At 35.4% G+C, this 19,044-nt stretch overlaps 2 protein-coding genes and 1 long non-coding RNA gene across 3 annotated transcripts; 2 read left to right on the plus strand and 1 right to left on the minus strand.

Moving 5' to 3' along the window:
• Positions 1–107: 107 nt before the first annotated feature.
• Positions 108–2,564, plus strand: LOC128996219 (uncharacterized). Its single transcript, XR_008491031.1, has 3 exons — positions 108–260; positions 1,042–1,115; positions 2,439–2,564. It is a non-coding gene; the product is annotated as an uncharacterized LOC128996219 (long non-coding RNA).
• Positions 2,565–3,435: 871 nt separating this feature from the next.
• LOC128997380 (restin homolog) lies at positions 3,436–13,170 on the plus strand. Its single transcript, XM_054423016.1, has 10 exons — positions 3,436–3,558; positions 4,406–4,545; positions 5,278–5,347; positions 5,789–6,068; positions 7,651–7,775; positions 8,605–8,706; positions 9,540–9,698; positions 11,097–11,255; positions 11,785–11,940; positions 13,009–13,170. Exons 1-10 carry the CDS (start codon positions 3,499–3,501, stop codon positions 13,168–13,170), a joined length of 1,413 nt encoding a protein of 470 aa, XP_054278991.1. The 5' UTR covers positions 3,436–3,498.
• A 216-nt stretch (positions 13,171–13,386) lies between these two features.
• Positions 13,387–16,617, minus strand: LOC128996794 (peroxisomal N(1)-acetyl-spermine/spermidine oxidase-like). The gene is made up of 3 exons (XM_054422269.1): positions 16,501–16,617; positions 15,529–15,795; positions 13,387–14,772 (listed from the first exon to the last, which is right to left on the minus strand). The coding sequence occupies exons 1-3, from the start codon at positions 16,581–16,583 to the stop codon at positions 13,443–13,445; spliced, it is 1,680 nt and encodes a 559-aa protein (XP_054278244.1). The 5' UTR covers positions 16,584–16,617; the 3' UTR covers positions 13,387–13,442.
• Positions 16,618–19,044: the final 2,427 nt, after the last annotated feature.

The raw sequence follows: 19,044 nt of genomic DNA on the forward strand, positions 1-19,044 counted from the left end.
GCTCAATGGTTGGTGTATGAAAAAACCCCTAGCAACTGGATCTATTTTGTTTGTTGTAGCAACGAAGATGAAAAAGTATGTTGAAGAGAGATGGGCAGGACTTATACATGTAGTAAACAAAAAATCTCTACATGTAAACAGATAACTCCATCAAAATTCAGTATAAGTGTTTTAGGCCACCCAAGGAAAATTTTTATGATTTATCTCTGTTACTATTTATACAAATTTTTGTTTGCAGCTCTACATTAGTCGAAATTCAAGTAAGTTTTTGAATGAAGTTAAAATAGATAAAGTGGGTAACTTACATTTATGATATCGTTTTTAAATCTTTACTATCATACTAGTTTAGGTCCTTTGTTAAATTACCTACATAAGCCTAGCAAACTAGGTCTAATTTTAAAAGTTAGAATAATTCTTTTAGAACTAGGCCTAGCCTACAATGATGTTTTTATCATGGTGGGAAGGGGGTATAAGAAACTTAAAAAAATTGTATGCCTTTGAAGCAACTGACTAACACACACAAAGGTGTTCAATATGTAATTATTAGTAGATTCTGGATAATGTACGGTTACTGTATTTTAACGATTTTAGAAAAGGAAAATTCCATCTCCCCAGTGGACCCCTCTCTGGGTTGGACAGGTCAATCTATACATTTTATTTGTAAAATCCATTTTAAACTGCATATGATAACTTATTTGGTTGGAATAGAAAGTTGTCAGTTGAACTGGAATGTCAACATTTTAGTTCACAGGCAGGGATGTATTCAGACCGAGTTTTCCCTACAATTGTAGGCCTACTTAAACCAATGAAAACATAAACTAGGGCCCGCCAAACATTATAACTTCAAGGGGAGGTGAGGCCTGGCCTAATATCTTTAACGGGGCCTGCCAAAGCATGGGTACGGCCCTGCTACCGTACAGACTAAGTTTACCGTTACTTTTAGATAAGTTAACTTACTTTAGTTACTGTAACTATGGACTATGTCCACCCCTTGACTTGAATTTAGATATGTTACATACTGCTTTTAACATTTGCTTACAGGATGGACGAGGGAAATAGTAGAAGGTCTCTGTCCCCCTACCATGAAAAATGTTTTCCACCTTATTGTGACAATGGTATGTTGAACGTGGCTAATAAAGTTTACTGTAGACGTGTAGATAATGATAACTTAATGTAAGTATCTTTTGACATACTTATGCTAGGCTTAACTCAGAATGTTATATAAATGCGTTTTAAAAGTTTTATATTTAGATTATTTTCTCTTAACTATTATGATATCAAACCATAGTTGCTTTTATGGGTAATTTGGTATTATACTGTGGCCACATATTTTACAGCGTGCTGCGGCGGTTATGTTAGGTTGGGTTATCATAAATATGCTTGTAAGACTTTCCTTGTTTCATTTTAGCGAATTTCTCATATGGGGAATGAGCTATTACCGTACCGGTAATACTCATGTTAAGACCTGGACCCGGGACCGATATAATTTTTCATTTTGAGGTCCCTAGAGGCCAAAAACACCATCCGTTCAAATTCATATACATATATATGTGTGTCCAACCTTTAATACTTAAAGTAACTTTTAGGTAACCCAAATACTCGAATAGTATAGTGATAACCCAATGACAAATGGCATCTGGGTCTAGAAATGAGCTCGCTTGTAATTAAATCAGTGTCCTTTATATTTCAAGGCGAGCACTATAACCACTCAACTCCCCAGGAAATTAGGTTTAGTAAATTTAGCCTACCCTGATAGGCTTCTTTGTTAAAGGTTTTACTTCAGGACTGTATACAGTAAAAATCCAAAAAGTATAAGCTTCAAAGGAGGTCTTGATATTTTAAAATCAGAGTTACAAAATGTTGTACAGTAGAGTCCCACAAACTCGGCACTCGATAACCCGGCAGTCTGGATAACTCGGCCATCACCTGGCTCAGAAAATTAGTGAATATTTGAGTCCGAGTTCAACATGGACTCAAACCAGCTTAAGTTAAATCACTCGCAACTCGTACCAAGGATTTGTTGTAATATATCTGATGACTTAACACTGACTTGTAGTATATAAAGAAGGCAGGTAAAAGGATTAAAAATTGTATTGTTTTTATTTTAAACCCTAGTTCCCAATAACCCGGCATTTCACAAACTCGGCACCCTTCCAGGCCACATTACGGCAAGTTTGCGGGACTCTACTGTAATGACAAGTTATTTTATGGAAAAAAATACTTTAAAAATTATAGGGGTACAAACTAAAAAGTAAAAGTAAAAGCTTTGCATTTAATAAGTTTTTATCAGGTAATCCAAAACCAAAGTAAATATAATAAATGCCATGGCCATTCTATGATTTACCCCAGCTTATTTTTGAGTTTAATCTTAGCCTATATTGTTTGATGTCATACGAGGAAACTTAATAAAACACACCTACATTGTTTTGTCTATAAAGCTCAGCAAATCGACAAAGCAGTGGTCTCCAAGATGGACAGAGGAGATTTGGAAGACAAATATATAGTTTTTGCTGATGAAAACTTAGAACTGAAAAAGCAAAATAGAAATCAAGAACGACAAATTCAAAGGTAATTTGATTATTAACTGATTTAAATTCTTTTTCAAAATTGTCACAGTTTTCAAAGGATTCCTATGATTTAGAATAAAAAAATGTATTTACATCAGTAGAACCTCCATATGTTTTAAAATATATATCCGACCTAGTGTCCATCTGTCTACTATGACCTGATAGCCAATAGTACCAAGGGTGTTTGGTTAACTGAAAAGCTGATCACCGATGTTGCGGTAATCACTGCAGACGAATACCAGTGTCAGAGACTGCAAGACATTCTCAAGACATTCTCATTGTAGTGCCACTATTGTGGGAGAAGATTACCGGTGTCACCAGTATAATATAATATTCAACCAGTACTATATAACAGTTATAGTAGGCTACTGGTTCAAAGTGTTTATAGTTTAAAACTTAGTTTAAAAATACTTTGTAGAATAACTTAATAATACTTTGTAATTTACATCACATTAGCTAATGCACAATATTGTTAAACATGAGCAGTGGCGGTTCCAGGGGCGGGGGGTATGGGAGGGATATACCCCCTGAAATATTTTATATTTTATTACATAACATAAATAAATACTATTAGCTAGAGCATATTTTAGAGCTGAAATATGTAAAAAAACTTTTTTAGGCTTTAAATTCCACATTTTTTCCGTGGGGGGGATCCCTGTACCCCGCTTTTTCTGGGGAATATTCCATATCGCCCAGACCTCCCGGTGGTAATCCCCCCCCAAATGAAATCATTGAAATCCTGGCACCGCCTCTGACATGAGTTTTTGAACACACTACTATGTTAAGGAATAAACTCTTGATACTAAGTTTTCAAAGTCGCTTGTTTTTTACTTAATGCAAGTTCTAAGCAATTGAAAATCTCAGGTTACAGACAGCAATACAAAGACAAGACCGGCTGGACAAGAAATCTGGTTTGACCCCTACTTCTGTAATGGCTGATAGCAACAAGGTCGCGATATTAGAATCGCAAAACAAAAATCTTCAAGCCAAGGTACTGTAATAGCTCTAGTACTGGTTTAAGAACTTTCTAAATTTAGTCCAGCTATGAGAATACTTATCTCTGACCACTTCACAGTATTTATCTCAAGAGAAGTTGTGGGTTGATTTCAAGTTTTGTAAATTAATAAGAAACGTGTTTATGACTAACGTACTGAAGGTTTAAATGGAATAACCTCTCACAAATCTATTTCTCCAGAAGGCTTAATCTTGTTAAAATTTCTTAGCATGAAATGCAATTGTATTACCGTTTCACTAAATTATAAAATATCAGTAGCCTATAGATTTGTTTATATCAATCCCATAAAAAAGATTATTAAAAACTTAATTCTAGAAAAAGGAGGATAGCTTAGGTGTAGGCCAAATAGAATGTACACAGAGGAGAGACTGTACACACAATGTTTTTGAATTTTTACAAATCAAAATCCTGGCCTGTAGCCTTTCTTTAAGAACAAAACTCAATTCTTTTATAATTAGAGCTCAATACTGTAAATCCATCACAAGTAGTAGTCAGGATCCTAGCTTGGGAAAGTTACTAAACTTTACATACATAACAAAAGTAAAAATCTTAATTTCTATTAAATGGACAATCAAAATTGAATATTGATTTAGACCCTCATAAGCAATCCACGGGTTATAGTTCACGCTTTACAATTTTTGATTCTGGAACCCATCTGATCTGTAAAGCGATGACTACCTGTTAATTGTTTTGTAGGAAAAAGTTCTTATGAAAAGAAATTGGTAGAACTGAATTAATAGGATAGAGTACTTTGTGTAAAGTGATTTAAACCAGTATTGCTACCATAAAATGTGACACTGGTGAAAAGATGAATCTCTTTCAGGTGAAAGTATTGAAACAACAGTTAATGAATCACAGTTACATCCACAGCAAAGAGGGAAGGATCAATGATGCTAAGATGAAGCAAGCTCAAGTGAAAACACCGAGAGAGTTGGAGTACAACCCCGTTCCTAATCAGACACAGTGAGTTTAGAATAGTTTAGTTGGTAAAAACATATTGCAAAGACATATAGGCGAGTGAAAAATACAAAGGGATATTTGAGAGGTACCATAGCACCATGTTTATCAGTAGCTAAGCATAAAAATATTGACTGTAGAGTACACTAGTGTAAAGCTATTTTGCTGTTCCAAGGTTTGATGGAAGTTTTAGCCTGGAACCATTTTCACATTTACTAGAGTGTCACGTCATTACTTAAAGATAAAAATCCAGTGTTCAATGCCACTTTTACTCGACTTAGATCACGCTTCTTTATTGTTGATTATCATGGTACCTACCATTTTTTTCATATTCATTATTTTTTTTTGGGGGGGGGGCGGCTTGATCCCCTGCCCCCCTTATTTTTGCCCCTGTGTGAAGTAGGCATTCCTTCCATTCTAATCCTGAGAAAAGTCAAACCTTTTTAATAGTTCAAAACTGAACCTACTGTTCTTGATCACAGATATTTTAATAAATGGTCCTGGGGACCCCAGAAGACAAGATGTACTTTATTTTCTCCAATCTATCAATGATTTATTTTCTAGTCTATATTTTAACACATATTTGAATCCAGTCTATCTATGGTTGGTCTGCTACAATATATATTTTCTTTTAAAATTTGAATTCCTACTAGAATATGATGTTTAAATTATTTAAATTAACTGTATTCAATAGAAAGTTGAAGTTCATTAAGTTTGAGCGAAGAATGTATTTTGCAGATCTGCTCGAGATGCAAAACCTGACAGAAATGTAGCTGCTTTGAAAATGAGGATCAACGAACTAGAAGATGTGAGTAGATTGAATTGACGTACATAAATAGGCTAAGATTTGATCTAAAACCCAATTTAACGCAACTTGGAAAATATATCCTGGGTTGATAAAATGCCAAAAAGGCAAAAATCTTGGTATTTTAAATGATACTATCTTAAAAATGACTTTGACTCAATCTTTTTGAGATTTTTTAGTAAGGAATTTGTTTTCTTTTGTTATCCTATCAAAAAAGTAAAGAGCAAATTGAGAAATTCATCTTTAAGTAAGAGAGGATTAAAAGTCATCATTCATACACTCTAAGTGCCACTAGATATCCAATTAAAAAAATCATGTTTGTGTAATATAGATAAACCAGATATGAAGGAAAAAGTTCTATAATAGTCTAGCACCAGTAAAATGTACTAAGTACAATTCCTAACAGTTTTTAAGATACAATATTTTCAAAGTCATATATTTCAGCAACTAGAAACACAAAAGAACAAATACAAAGCCAGGCTTGCTCAACTGGAAAAAGAACTAGCAGCTCTGGAAAAAGAGGCGGCGAAAAGCGGAACAAGCGTGAACGAACAACTGAGTGAAACGTCCAGACAGGTGAAGGATAACACGGAGTTGATAAAACTGAGAATGCAAGCGGAGAAACAGGCTGCTGAACTGGAGGAGCTGAGAGAGAAATTGCAGAGTGCGGAAGAGAAAACTGAGAAACTAAGAGAACAGCTCAGAGACTCCAAGGACAAAGTTGGTGAGTAGGTTTCTGCATTCTTTCAAGGTGATACACAACATTTTTCGAACTTTGCAAACCAAAAATCATCTTATCTATGATATAGTGATACGTTTAGTCATGGTCAATCCACTGTCTGAGATCTACTGCGTACCACAGAGAAGTAAGATACAGAGGATACAAGCTTATGGGACAACCGTGCGCCTATAGCTATATTTTGGGGCGGAAATGTACTAGTATTGATCAAGAAAGAGCCCGAACGGCCACATAGCATATTTGTACAGCAGTTGTACCGCACAGGGCCTTTCTACAGCGTGAGCACTATAGTACGTGATGGCGAGGGGGGAAAGGAGAGCGGAAGGAGATGATGAATAGAATTTGCTCTAGACACCTCTTAAGTGTACCACTGAATGTATCCTCTGTTTCTTACTTCTGTGTATGTCAAGGGATTAGTTTAGATACAATATTGCTCCATTTTAATAAGATTCTCAGAGATAAGTATCATTACAAGAAACTCACTTAAAATAAAGGAATGTAGAAAGTGTTGGGCAATGAGGGTAGTGAACAACTGCAAGTATAGGCTACATACAGGGTGATTATAAGTGTGCCAGCCGTTTTATTCGAAAACCATAAGAGATATAAAAAAAAATGTTAAATGGTAAGTGCCTTGGATTTTTTATTTAAAAAATTATAGTCAAGTCAAACAAATTATTTTAGCCGCCATTTTTCCAATATGGCCGCCAACTTTGATTTTTCTTATGGAACATCCTGTATTTCATGATGTATTCTGGTAGAAAATGTAATTTTAAGACGATTTTATTCTTGTAATTTTTTTCATAAACCTAACCGTTTCAAAGATAATAATGGTTTAAGTTGTGAAATTTTGAATGGTTTTCGAATAAAACAGCTGGCATGCTTGCTTAGGCCTTTATCAAAACTCTTTCTCATGCAGAAATTTCAAAACTTTAACCATTATTATCTTTGAAACGGTTAGGTTTATGAAAAAAATTACAAGAATAAAATCATCTTAAAATTACATTTTCTACCAGAATACATCATAAAATACAGGGTGTTCTAGAAGAAAAATCAAAGTTGGCGACCATATTGGAAAAATGGCGGCTAAAATAATTTTTTTGACTTAACTACAATTTTTTAAATAAAAAATCCAAGGCACTTACCATTTAACTTTTTTTGATATCTCTTATAGTTTTTGAATAAAACGGCTGGCACACTTATATCAATCACCCTGTATATTATAATAGAAAGTAGACATTAAATACAAAAATTTGGTAACATGACCGTGTCAGCAATTAAATTACATCAATAGTGTAAAGACACTGAACCAAAAGCTCAAAATAACCTGAACCAAATGCTGTTGGAAGCTAAGTTGGTAGCCTTTGGATCCATAATAGTGATGTTACTGATGTTATGGGTTCGGGTCTTGGTACCTGCCACTAAATTTGATTAGTTCAGTAACATTCACTCGTTCACTCACTGTACCGGCTGGATAATTTGTTTGTGCCAACAATATTTCCCTCAATATTTTTATAAGCTTTTGTTTGTTACATTTTGATTTTCCATCTTAAACTTTTATCTGTTGCAGATGACCTGGAGAGACAGTTAGAAAAAGAAAGAAACAAGTCGAGATCTGCAATATCACAAGCCTCTAGGGGAACCACACATATGGAGACCATCCGGGCGCTAGAAGAGCAGATCAGAGACCTACAGGTCAGTGTGTATTAGTATCATTAGTTTGCACATCATTATATATTAGTGACCAATATTGGTTTTATATTATCTGTCGTGAGATCCAAATTGTAGTTTTTGTAGATGCTAGATGTTTCGGCAAGCTGCCATTGTCAAGCATACAGTCCAGGAATGCTCATTAAAAAATCCGCTTGCATAGCTTCGTTGTTGACACACATGACACTTAACACACGACACATAAATAAATAATACTTTTGGTTGGATAGGCCTATCATGGGTACAAAACATTGCCGTTACACGACCGGGAACAGACTCAGTACTCGCCGAAACATGTAACATTACAAAAATTACAATTTGGAACTGATGACAGGTAATATAAAACCAATATTAGTCATTATTACAGTTCCGGGGCTACTAAAATGAATTTTAATATATTAGTGGTCATGGTTTGAATTTCACTTTTGGTGATAAGCTCGTGAAGTTTCAAGAATGAGTGAAAACATTTTAAATTATAGATCAAATACTAGTTTTGTAACGGTTCTTATTTTAACAAGCTGTAAAGCTTAAGCTAATGTTTTACTTACAAGTAACAAATAACAATATAGGCCCAACTCACCTACCAATATGAAGGTCTCTGTTTGGACCCACTGCAGTATCAAGTCTAAACCAAGACTGTTTCCTAAAAAACAAATATATATATAATCATGTTTTATTAATCTGTAATAGAAGTTTACACAACATAAATTAAATGATTGGTCATGGTGTTACCTTGTATTTTGTCTAATGTAAAAAGTCAACCAAAGCTACGTAAGTCAGCCAACGTAGACCTAAAAAATTTCTGAATTTCCAGAAAGAAAAAGAGACATTGAAGGATACAAATGACAAATTACTCCAGCTGACTCAAACTAAGAGCGAGAAGAGTATGAAGATGCCTAGTGGACATTCCATCCAGGTACGTTTTGATCAGTTCGGTTTATAGCTGAGAGTTTACTAACTGACTTGATTAGGTTAGTCAATTAGCTTGGTCGATTAGCTGAGTTGATTGGCTGGGTTGATCAGCTAGGTTGATTAGCTGAGTTGATTATCTGAATTGATTAGGCCTAGCTGGGGTGATTGACTGAGTTGATTCGCTTATAGATGATTTTCTGACTCAATAGCTGGATTGATCCAAACTGTACCAACAAAATTGTTATTCAACCCTTTTTCTAAAACATTGCTTAATAAAGTGCTAGGTTTGATAAGGAGGTTTAACTGTAACATACCTACCTCAAGTTTGGATGAAAAAACCTGACTTACCTCAACTTCCACACAACCATACCTTAGTCCTGCAATTTGAACCTTTTAAAGTATTGCTTGTCAAGGGGTGTAAACATACAGGAGACTTTCGGATCAACGCAAAATATGTAATTTGTGACATCAATAGGGTCTGAAAATATGTCAAGAATTCGTACCGGCTACTACATTTAAAATTTTTACATCCAAGCTACGTTTACACGAGGCCATTAGAGCAGGCAGGTTAGGGGACAGGTTACTTGCCTCTAATGTCTTTCTAGTTTCCTGAGGCAAGTAACGTGTCCGTCAACTAACACGGCTTTACAGCAGCGCCTACACACTTAGCAATACCGGAGTTCTATTGAACCAATGTATTTTACCTTCAGTTCGGCGATACTCCCAAAATGTTGCTGTGAAGTGTTTAACATTTTACAGTAAAATGTCAGTAGTTATACTGTAAAACTTGCAAGTTGAACTTTTCTAGTAAATACAACTTAAGTAAAATTTTTCAAGATACACCAGCTTGAAAAGACATTGAAAGAAAAGATGGAGGAGCTGTACGAGAAAGAGGCTAAAATCAGTGATCTTGAACAACAACTGACAGAAGCTCAAAAAGAAAAGTCAATAATTGCGCCTCATCAATCAGTAAAATCCATTCAAGTAGAACAACAGGTGAGTCAATTTGATCAGAAAGTAAATAAAGATACGTCTTATAACACTTAAAACATATATTTACGCTTATATTATATATATTATATAATTATTTGAGTTAGTAGATTTGTGTTAAATTACAAAATAATAATACAGTAGACCCCCTCTTAACCGACCTCGTATTAACCGATAATCGGATTATCCGCCTTCGAACGTAAAATAATACAGTTTGTTTTAACCGACTTTGCTTTGAGAGCAGCTCGGTTTAACCGCCGCTTTCTAGGAATCTCGGCATTTCCCCTCCCACGCTGGGCGATGAGAACTGAACCATACGCTTATCTCCACAGGATATGACTAACAATAAGTTATTTTGTGTTGATCACAAAAGATATAGCATAGCCTATTGTCAGTTTGTCATCATCGTTCGTAGCTCGAGCACATCTGATCTGATTTGTTATCTGTGCGGCAAACTTATAACATCATAAACTGCGTTACGATTTTGAGAACTGATTATCTTATCGCCGGAGTAAACAAACAATGCAACTTGTAGGGAAGGGGGGTTAACAACTCCAAGGTCAAGATAGTTTTTGTGCTTGAGCCTCCAGTGAGAGGCTATAAAAACGTCCTGTCTTGTAACAAAATGGTCGCTTGTATCTTTAATGTCGACAAAAGGTTCTGTACTGTATTACGATGTATTTGGAAAGCATCAATTAATACATTACAGTACTAAAGTTATTAAAATAGGAATTTTATTGACTCTTGCGTAGTATTATAATATATTCCACTGAAAGTAGGCCTATTTGACTTAACCGTGCTTTGTGTTTATTTGTGACTTTTCTATCAATATGAAAAAGGAGATAAGAGTAGTTTATTTGATAAATAATGCAAGTATGATTTCAAAATAATGATTATATAATTCCAAATGAATAGCACTTCATTATGTTATGATTTTAGGGATTGCCCGTTTTATCCGACCTTTTGAGTTATCCGACCTAGGTCCGGTCCCATTAGGGTCGGTTAAGAGGGGGTCTACTGAAGTCACAATACGGACTATATATAAAATTTCTCTCCTTGGTACTTGCTGTATTTAACCCATTTTATTATTCAACACCACTAATATTCCATTTAGGGTCATAATTCAATAATGATTGCCAATCCTGGACATAGATTATTTAGTAGGTATGCACAGGCCCACTTTTATAAACGGGCAGACTGGGCATATGCCCAGGGGCGCCAGAGGTTTGGGGGCGCTCACCGGGTGTCCCCCAACCACTGCCTGCCCACACTAGGAAAAAAGGGGGCGCTGCTTTTGTGTTTGCCCAGGGCTCCACTGACCCTTAACGGTATGCGGCCCTGGGTATGCAAAGTTATTTGTTATTTAGCTTTAAAAATATATTTTACAATGTTTATTATGTTTAGATATCTGAGCTTAAAAAGGCATTGAAAGAAAAGATAGAAGAGTTGGACGAGAAAAAAGCTCAAATCAGTGAGCTTGAGAAGCAATTGGCAGAAGCTCAAAAAGAAAAGTCAATAATTGCGCCTCATCAATCAGTAAAATCCATTCAAGTAGAACAACAGGTGAGTCAATTCGATCTGAAAGTAAATAAAAATACGTCTTATAACACTTAAAACATATATTTACGCTTATACTGTTACTCACAAGACGGTAAATATGCAAAAGATGGTAAGTGGTGATCGATTTCGATTGGACACTCCAATCATCATCAGACCCAATAGGCGAATGACAAGAATCTTGAATGGCGTCCCTACTTATATCCTATTGGCTACCAGAAACACCGGCCAATACATTTTTATAAGTACAACTGGAATCAAAATTTACTTGTTCAATTTGATCGTAAATCGACCTAATGAGAAATTATTTGAGTTAGTAGATTTGTGTTCAATTACAAAATAATAATAGTCACAAATTAACTACGGACTATATATAAATTTTCTCTCCTTGGTACTTAATGTATTTAACCCATTTTATTATTCAACACCACTAATATTCCATTTAGGGTCATAATTAAATAATAATTGCCAATCCTGGACATTCTTTGTTAATTAGGTTTGAAAAAAACTATTTTACAATGTTTATTATGTTTAGATATCTGAGCTTGAAAAGGCATTGAAAGAAAAGATAGAAGAGTTGGACGAGAAAAAAGCTCAAATCAGTGAGCTTGAGAAGCAATTGGCAGAAGCTCAAAAAGAAAAGTCAATAATTGCTCCTTCTCAATCAGTAAAATCCATTCAAGTAGAACAGGTGAGTCAATTTTCATCGTCAATTGACTAAATGAGATTATTTGAGTTAGTAGATTTCTGTTAAATTACAAAATAATTAAAGCCTCAAATTAACTACAGACTATATAAATGTTCTCTCATTGGTGCTTACATTTAACTAATTTTATTATTTAATATTCAATACTACTAATATTCCATTTGGGGCCACAATTTAATAATGATTACATCAATCCTGAGCAAAGATTATTTAGCTACTAGTTGCTGTAGTCGTGCTTCACAACGGGAAAAAATGAGTTTCATAATCATTAAAATAGATTTAGAATAAATAATCCATCATAAAGTTTAAGATTAAATAAACCTACCACATAGTTGTGTAAAATATTTTATTTTATGTTTTTGGATCAGCTGTCTGAAATTGTGAAATAGGCATTTGACAGTTCTGGTTGTTTACATTTAAATGTAAAAGCAAAAAGGTAAACATTGTGAATTTTCTCATGCTTCCATGGAGACCATTTTTTACTATTTAATTTCTGACAACAGCTGGAGTTTCATAACAATTTTTGCTTCCCGTGTTAATCTTACAAACCTTTAAAGGGCCCTAGGGCCTAACTCTCTAATTATTTCCCTAAAATGAAAGTTTCCTGCACAACTTCAAGTTTTTTTTTTTTTTTTTTTTTTTTTTTTTTTTGAGGTTTGCGGTCTCTTTTAACCTTGCATTTGCCTGTCCACATAGACTACAGATCTGTGCGTGGAACGTATCCAGCAAAGCAAGGGGTGAGCCGGTACAGTACAAAGGTGAACTGTACTGATAAAAGTTTGTGGCAGTGACCAGGATCCGAACCCACAACACTTCTGCCTTGGGCCCAAAGTCCGTGATGCTACCAACTGAGCCACCGACTCACCAAGTTAAACTCTTTCCAATGACACCAAAAACATGTCAATCGGTTCAGTAGTTTCGGAGGAGTAATTGTCACAAAAAACCTGCTTGCGTATTAAATAAGTATAGATGTGAAGTTACTTATGATAAAAATAAAACTAGCATAGTTATTTAGCGTTTACAAAATGTTTTTACAATGTTTATGATGTTTAGAAATCTGAGTTTGAAAAGGCATTGAAGGAAAAGATAGAAGAGTTGGACAAGAAAAAAGCTCAAATCAGTGAGCTTGAGAAGCAATTGGCAGAAGCTCTAAAGGAGAAGTCAATAATTGCTGCTTCTCTGTCAGCAAAATCTGTACAAACAGAAGTAAGTTAATTAAATGACTTTAAATACTTATTCTTTGAGAACCGCTATTCACTAATCATAAAGTTTCGTAACTTTTTACTTAACTTTACTGTGTCCTAATAACCTGTTTTATAAGGATTAGATTTTCTGAGTTTGCTAGAGAAAAGAATCCAGTTTCAAAATATACATGGTCATAGCCTATCAATGATGGTTCCTATTAGTAAATGTAGTATATACAAATTTACAAATATGAACACATTTTAATAAACAATTTCTCACAAGTACATGATATTAATTTAGAATCAACATTTCAACTGGTAGTTCAAGCGCTCTTCTTTGTCAGTTTGCTCTTGAAGTCTGATCAGTTGAATCAATCTTTCCGCTTCTCTGATGCCGCTGGATTTTGCTCCTTCTACTGTTCCGAACTGCACCGGGCACGTGGCTGCTCCGGCAAACAGCAGTACAGGGTCGCAGAAGTCTGTTTGTTCAGGTAGAGGAGTCGCTAGGTTGAAAAAGTCCTGCGAATCCACTCCAGGGCCCGTGGTGGCAAACGCTCCTAGGAATCGAGGATCACTTGACCACTGCGTCCTCTTGATCTTTATCGGGTCTGGAACATCTTCTTTGCAGAACATTTCCTTCAAGAATTTCACAACATCGCAGATGACCTCTGGGTCGGATAGAGACTCCATACATTGAGCTTGTGGGCCTGACACAGTGAGGCACATTATGTGGTCACTGCCGTGGATCGGTTCCAAGGATGTTAACCCTTTCATCCATCCTTCTCGACATTCCATCTCCTCCGGGTCAAAAGTCATTTTCTCAATGTCTCTCTTCCACCTCCAGAATGGCTGCTCGAACTGGAGAAATATCTTGTTTGAGTGACCAATCGGAATCTTCATAATGGCATCGAGTTTGCCAGCGGGCAGGCCAGGGCAAAAGAGACAGTCGGCGTATGCTTTCAGTACTCCGATTGGAACGGTGATAATGACGTAGTCAGCTGGGAATTCTTCCCCTGAGTCGGTGATGACAACAGCACGGGGAAACACGTCTGAAACTCCGCCCCATTTGATTTTAACCACCGGCTTGTTGAATTGAACAACATTCTCTGGAAGAGATTCGTATAAAGTGTTGATTTCAGCAAAAAATCCGAGAGGAACCATGGTACAACTACCGGGCAGCTGGAGATAGTCACCGAATTTATTGGACACTTTCAAACTATCGTCGTGACTACTTTTGGCCAAGAACAAGCTGGCCAAGCCAAGAAACAGTCGTTCTGCTTCCACTATTTGATTCCGTGGAAACATTGCAATTTCCTGATCGATTCTGCTCCCAATGAATTCGGGAATGCTGGTTCTGGTTTGGAAACTAGATGCAGCTTCGATTTCATGAGCTTCTGCCAGAATTTGTTTAAAGGTTTGGTAAACTTGGAGGCTGATTGGGTGTGGAATGCTGGAGCCGTCACTTTTGAGTAGGAGTCCTCTGCTGAAGTCGGCACCGTTGAGTTGAGGTGTCATCAGACCATCTAGGAACATGTCTTTGGCTATAGGGTTTGTCCCTGAGGATTTAGCAACATCTGAGCCCAGTTCAATCACTGCATCGTGGAACCAAGTGGATTTTATTTGACCTCCAGGTCTGAAAAAATAAATTGTTTATGCAGTACGCTAAAATGACAAACTAAATAATTTATTAATCCAACCTATTTATGTTATTATAGAAATTAAACTCAAACTCTTTATTTGCCATAAAAAAACATTACAAATTTGAGCATAGCTCATGTAACAGATGGCATGTCAATTATAACTAGAGTGTAAATTAATTATTACAATTAATTACAATTGCAATTATTACAATTAATTATTAAAAATCAAATATAATGGATAAGATATTATCACTGGAACCAAACACGGTAAAATACTCATCAAACTAGCCGAATAAAAGCTGTGAAAAATCTACATATATTTATAAATATATGAATTATATATTGATCAAACAGATGTGCGGAAGCAAACGGATCTTTAATTTTGAAGCAAATCTTTTAACTTCTGGTTATGTTTGTTTATTATTTTTCTTTTGGAAAGCTTTTATGATGGTCCCTTGTGAAGTAATTTTTTCTTCTTCCCCCCCCCCCCCCCCCCCGCTCCCCAGAAATACCTGAAGTAGTAAAGTAGTGTAGCTTTAAGTGTATGATCCAATAAAAATGAAAATCTCTTTATTACTATAAAATATTCTCATGATTTCTCGTGACTTATAACATTATACATCAAATGATCAAAGAGTTCTACACTTTAACCAGTAATCTAGGTTCCTCTCTTAGCCTTTTTAGAGTGTTCATTTATTACCAACAAATGACAAATTGACAATAGCGTATCATTTGGTTGCAAAAATTACCTGTCAAGAGCCTCGAGCACAGTGACATTCCCAACACCGTTCTCCAGAAGGTGATTGGCTGCCGTCAGTCCTGACATTCCTGCGCCGACGACTACTACATTGGCGCTGTATAGCGGCACCAACGGCACAGCTGGTTTCACATCCTCACGAGTCATGCAAGTTACCGCATTCTCCTCAGTCAGCTGTCCCTTCTCACATATTGTCTCCTGCTTGCCTTTCAGAACTGTGTTCAGACATTCCTTGCATCGTTGGAGGAAATTCACATTTCTGAAAAATTACATAGGGACATTTCAATATAGTTACGGAATAGTATGGAATGAACAGTAAAGAGAGAGAAAAGAGGTTTTCAACAGCTATCAAGAATACAAGAGTATCAAATGAAATGATAAGAATTTGAGGGGTAGTTGATGAATAGAAAAAATGTTTGGTCAAGTAAGAAGAGTGTGAGAAGAGGGTGTTCCAAGGAGAATGGAGTTGAAAGGAGTCTGAGAGAAATGTGTAGAAGAAGTTGGATGGATAAGGTGAAGAGGAATGTGGAAAAGAATGCGATTGAGTCCAGTTAAAATGGCGAAATTAGTTGCTATCAACTCCAAAAGAGAGCAACACTTGCTGTAGAAACATACATAACAAATTAAAAGATATAGTTATTTAATGTCTAAGCTCAAACTAAAGTTATTTTAAGTTGATTGCCAATGTTGAAAGGTCCATAAAAGCGAACTAGAAGAAGAAGAAGAAGAAGAAGATTTTGTAGTCCTCATGTCAATCTTGGATTTTTAAGTTTCCCATCACACTTAATGTAGGCTACTTTATTGTAGTTTGCTGCCTAAACTGGCTTGATATTAGTGATTTTATCTCTCTATACCCTCAGCAATTATCATACGGTTGTACATCGTAACATTCTAGATATTAAAAATATAACTGTAATATTTAGGTTAATTGCGTTAGTTTCTGATAACTTGAAAAAAATCTTACCTCGTTGGTGTCCAAACGACAGCATATCGCTGTAAATTTGTATTACGTTGAGATAATTTGAAAAGCAGCCGAGTCGTATACATTATTGAGCAAAACCAAAGATTTCTTGCACTTGTAAAAATTTTTCACTTGAGTGTCATGGAGACAAAAATATAATTGTTGTTTCAATTTGTAATATTTTTTTGGACTATAGAAATTAGCTATTTTAGTTGTGTGGAAAATAATGACAAAATATTACATGTAATTTGAATTTCTATAAAGAAACTGAATATATTTTTAAACAAACAATAAAAAAAGTTATCTGTTTAAAGTCAACAGTTTTGTACTAAGCTTTATGGTTTTATTTGTGTATTATCTCAGGATTCATTAACTATGTATCGATATCCATTTTGTGGTTAGTGCTGTAGACATGCATCTTTGACCTAAAGTCGGGACCACATAAGTTTGCAATTAATTGACTAAAATTACATGTTTTGTACATTTTTTATGTTTTATTTATAATTAAATTCTATAAATCCTGTTATTTAGTTTTAAGCTTGACATTATCTTTTTTATTAAACCTTTTGGCTAGTCTATTCAAAGAGTTCCTCAAATGTTAAACAACTATTTTATTTATTATTACTAAATACATTTTAAGAAAGGACATTATATAATATTAGGCTATAAGAAGAATGACGAAGCACCTGTGCATTTATCTGTAACCTCTGTACGTTATGTGCTAATAAACATGATTTGATTTGATTTGATTTGAGGGAGGAGCCTTTTTACCATATGGTTTTGAATGAACCAATGAGAACCGTGCGGTGTTGCCAAATCTAATAATGCCAGCTGATTTGAAAATATTGCTTTGTATATTTTAATTAGTGTTGTCAACGGGCGATGTGGCAACGTCGCACTAGCCTTGTCTTGTGATTGGCTGCCACCAACTGCAAACTTACGTGGTCCCGACTGGAAACCCCTTTCTACAGTACTAATATAAGTGTTTTTAAGTGTGTTCATTTGAAGATCTGTAACCTTTTGGAACAGTAAGGAACTTCAAAATTCTATTTGAGCTATGAATTCCTGCTATTTCAAACCATAAAACATAAAACCAATTTATCCACGTTTCAATTTTATACATTTCTGATTGGAAATATTTCTTGTCTAAGTTGGACATAGTCATAAGATTTATTTACCCTAAAATTTTAAGGTGCAATTTTTTACAAAATTGGCCCTGATTTCTACAATACTTGGGTTCCAAGGGGTTTTAGTAAAGATCACACTCCAGGAGAGAGAGTAGAGTGAGAAAATCTCCCTATTGTATAAATTTTCTTTAATCGTTTTGTGGAGTCACTTTGTTAGAAATCATGGCAGTGTTGACTTGGACACTTCATTATTTAATCTACATTGTTTATGTGCTAACTTCACATCCCTGGAAGTTAGTTGTATGGAACCGTGGCACATATTATTTGTTGGGTTGCGACTTTATCATGTTCGGCAATATACATCACTTCAAGCAATATATCACTTGTAATATACATCACTTGAAGTGATTGTTCGGCAACAATCACTTCAAAAAAAATTCCCATTCACTAAACAAATTACCCGCAACTCATGTCTACGCACAGGCCCTGCCTATGTAGACACATTTCCATATAAGTTGATTAGGTATTTTTTTTTTTTTTTTATCTCTTTGTGCCATTTAGTTATAATATTATTTTGTAAGTTATTTTTAAGACAAGGATTAAGTAATTTATTCTGTAAAATACCATGAATTGTACTTTTTAGTTGGGAAATAAACATCATTTCATTTCATTTTTAAGAGTTGTTAGCCTCCGGATTACGTTTGAATATTTATAATGGTTTAAATACCTGCATTCAGTAATCCAATATGCTGCTTGTGGCAACTATAGTTTAGATTGCCCAAAATATTACATCGGACAGACTTCACGCTCTTTCAAGAAGAGGTTCAGAGAACATATCCCCAAGAAAACTACAGGCCCACAAACTTCAAATTTCGCAGAGCATTTAATTTCACTCAACCACAACTATGTAAACATAAATAGTAATATGGATGTTTTACATCTTTCCCAAGACCGATCAACCATTAACACTTATGAAGAATTTGAAATATACAAGGCAGTCAAAACAGATGGTCAAAATGTTTTCTCATTCCAATCGAATTCCATTTATAACACCGCAATCAAAATACTGGATGGGGGAGGAGGAGAGAAGGAATGAATGCGAGCCGGCAGTGATAAGGAGACAATGGCTGACGTCGTACCGTTAGACCACTGACCACCAGTTCGAGCTACAACTTCCACCCGGTCGCGGCACCTGTCTCGTGTTCCCGAGTACTCGGTATTTTTAATGTTAAATGTTCGTGTCAATGTGCGTTTTCGTGTGTTCGTGTTCTATGTACTTATTTATTAAATGACGACCTTCATATATGGAAGTGAATAACGACGCCTTGTACGGCCTGAAGATGGTTCCCTGTGAACCGAAACTATAGTTGCCACAAGCAGCATATTGGATTACTGAATGCAGGTATTTAAACCATTATAA

This window comes from Macrosteles quadrilineatus, unplaced genomic scaffold, assembly GCF_028750875.1.
Source record: "Macrosteles quadrilineatus isolate MER2022 unplaced genomic scaffold, UCM_ALF_1.0 Scaffold_6__1_contigs__length_79288215, whole genome shotgun sequence".
NCBI lineage: Eukaryota > Metazoa > Arthropoda > Insecta > Hemiptera > Cicadellidae > Macrosteles > Macrosteles quadrilineatus.

Bases quoted from the DNA above. Each gene is read 5' to 3' on its own strand.
- LOC128997380 (XM_054423016.1), top strand. From the start codon at position 3,499: ATGGCTGATAGCAACAAGGTCGCGATATTAGAATCGCAAAACAAAAAT. The intron at 3,559-4,405 runs GTACTGTAATAG...AATCTCTTTCAG, and splicing joins ACAAAAATCTTCAAGCCAAG to GTGAAAGTATTGAAACAACA. The intron at 5,348-5,788 runs GTGAGTAGATTG...CATATATTTCAG, and splicing joins GGATCAACGAACTAGAAGAT to CAACTAGAAACACAAAAGAA.
- LOC128996794 (XM_054422269.1), bottom strand. From the start codon at position 16,583: ATGTATACGACTCGGCTGCTTTTCAAATTATCTCAACGTAATACAAAT. The intron at 15,796-16,500 runs GTAAGATTTTTT...GTAATTTTTCAG, and splicing joins GTCGTTTGGACACCAACGAG to AAATGTGAATTTCCTCCAAC. The intron at 14,773-15,528 runs GTAATTTTTGCA...TTATTTTTTCAG, and splicing joins GTGCTCGAGGCTCTTGACAG to ACCTGGAGGTCAAATAAAAT.